Source organism: Peromyscus californicus, unplaced genomic scaffold (assembly GCF_007827085.1).
Source record: "Peromyscus californicus insignis strain IS unplaced genomic scaffold, ASM782708v3 Scaffold_24__1_contigs__length_46423439, whole genome shotgun sequence".
Classification (NCBI taxonomy): domain Eukaryota; kingdom Metazoa; phylum Chordata; class Mammalia; order Rodentia; family Cricetidae; genus Peromyscus; species Peromyscus californicus.
In genome coordinates, this window is record NW_026294535.1 from 24,976,728 (window position 1) to 24,978,334 (window position 1,607).

At 52.5% G+C, this 1,607-nt stretch overlaps 1 protein-coding gene across 1 annotated transcript; it reads right to left on the reverse strand.

The window, feature by feature from the left end:
* On the reverse strand, positions 1-1,382 carry Myf6 (myogenic factor 6). Its single transcript, XM_052753841.1, has 3 exons — positions 864-1,382; positions 494-584; positions 1-271 (listed from the first exon to the last, which is right to left on the reverse strand). Exons 1-3 carry the CDS (start codon positions 1,380-1,382, stop codon positions 153-155), a joined length of 729 nt encoding a protein of 242 aa, XP_052609801.1. The 3' UTR covers positions 1-152.
* Between the last annotated feature and the right edge of the window lie 225 nt (positions 1,383-1,607).

Sequence of the window (1,607 nt, forward strand, 5' to 3'; positions counted from 1 at the left end):
AAGGACTTTTTCACTTGAGGTGGCTAGGAGTTTCTCTTTCTGGGTGTGTCTCCTGCCTTTCATAAACTCTGGGGTCTGTGAGCCCTAACCTAAATGATTAGACGTTAAGGAGTCTTCCTGTTGATTGAAGAATGTCCCAAATGCTGGCTGAGTTACTTCTCCACCACCTCCTCCACGCTGGGGAGTTTGTGTTCTTCCGAGGAAATACTGTCCACGATGGACGAAAGGTACTGAAGACTGCTGGTGGCTGGGGCATCCATGCTTGCTCCTCCTAAGCACAGGGAAACAAACACAGACAGCGCATACAGCAACCCACAGCTGTGTCCCGCAAAAGAGCCACTGAGGCCGTGCAAGAGGACTGTATCCCGGAGGGGGAAAAAAAAGCACCGGACTTTGGCCCTGTTATCTCTGAGCTCACGTTGAGCGCTCTCTGTTCGGCCAGAGCATCCGGGGAGGCTTCCAGTGCAGCCCAGTGCCCTTTACTTTACATTACCTTCCTTAGTAGTTATCACGAGCCCCCTGGAATGATCCGAAACACTTGGCCACTGGGGGCTGCAGGTGCGCAGGAAATCCGCACCCTCAAGCTGGAAAAAAAAAAAAAAAAAACCAAAGCAACAGATTAGGAAAGAAACAAATTCCGGGAGAGGGGGAGGAGGAAGCTTGGGGGTGTCTCCCCTGCTTCCTTGGGCCGGACCGCATTTCCTGCTTAGGGCAGGGACTCGGTCTTCTTGGGTCACTGGGGGTTCATTAGAGGGGGAGCAGGGCGGGGTTAGGGTAGGGGGACAAGCAGGTGGAGGTTAAGGCCTCACGAAGGCATTTAATCAGTCTTTACATTTCCCTGCCCTGGCAGCATCTGGGCTTACAATTTCTTGCTTGGGTCTGTAGCTGTAGGGGTCCACCCCCAGCTCCTGCATTTTCTCTTGCTGATCCAGCCGGTGCAGCAAGTCTTGCAGACGCTCGATGTAGCTGATGGCGCTCCGCAGAATCTCCACCTTGGGCAGCCTCTGGTTGGGGTTGGCCACAGTCCGGCGCTTCAGGGCTTCAAAGGCTTCGTTGATTTTTTTTAGCCTCCTCCTTTCGCGCAGGGTAGCAGCTTTCCGCCGATCTGTGGGGGCAGATTTTCTCTTGCAAGTCTTGCAGGCCCAGATCAGACACTGGCCGGGGCAGTGGGGAGGTTGCAGGCCCGGAGGCGCCAGCACATGTTCCTCTCCACTGCTGTCACTCCCGGCTTCTTGGGGCATTTGGTCCTGGCAAGGGGACAGGGTACCATCACTCCCTGGATACAAAGGAGAGCCCTCTGCCACTTCTAATGGCTGCAGAGTCACATTTTCTCCATCTAAGAAGAAGAAATAGGAGCCAGTTTCAAAAAGGTCCATCATCATGTTCTCCTCCTTGGCCTCTGACTGATCTGAACTGGGTGATGGACTCAAAAACCCAGAGGAGCCACCCAGATGGCATTTAATTAGTGCGGTGACATAAGTCAACCCAGCTTTATATATAGTACCTCCTGAAACTCAATCCAACTTTTAGCTGTCATGGACTATCAGTCTCCCAAAGTGATTACAGCTAGCGCTCACTAGAACATCTAGTTTGAAAGAAAAAAAAAG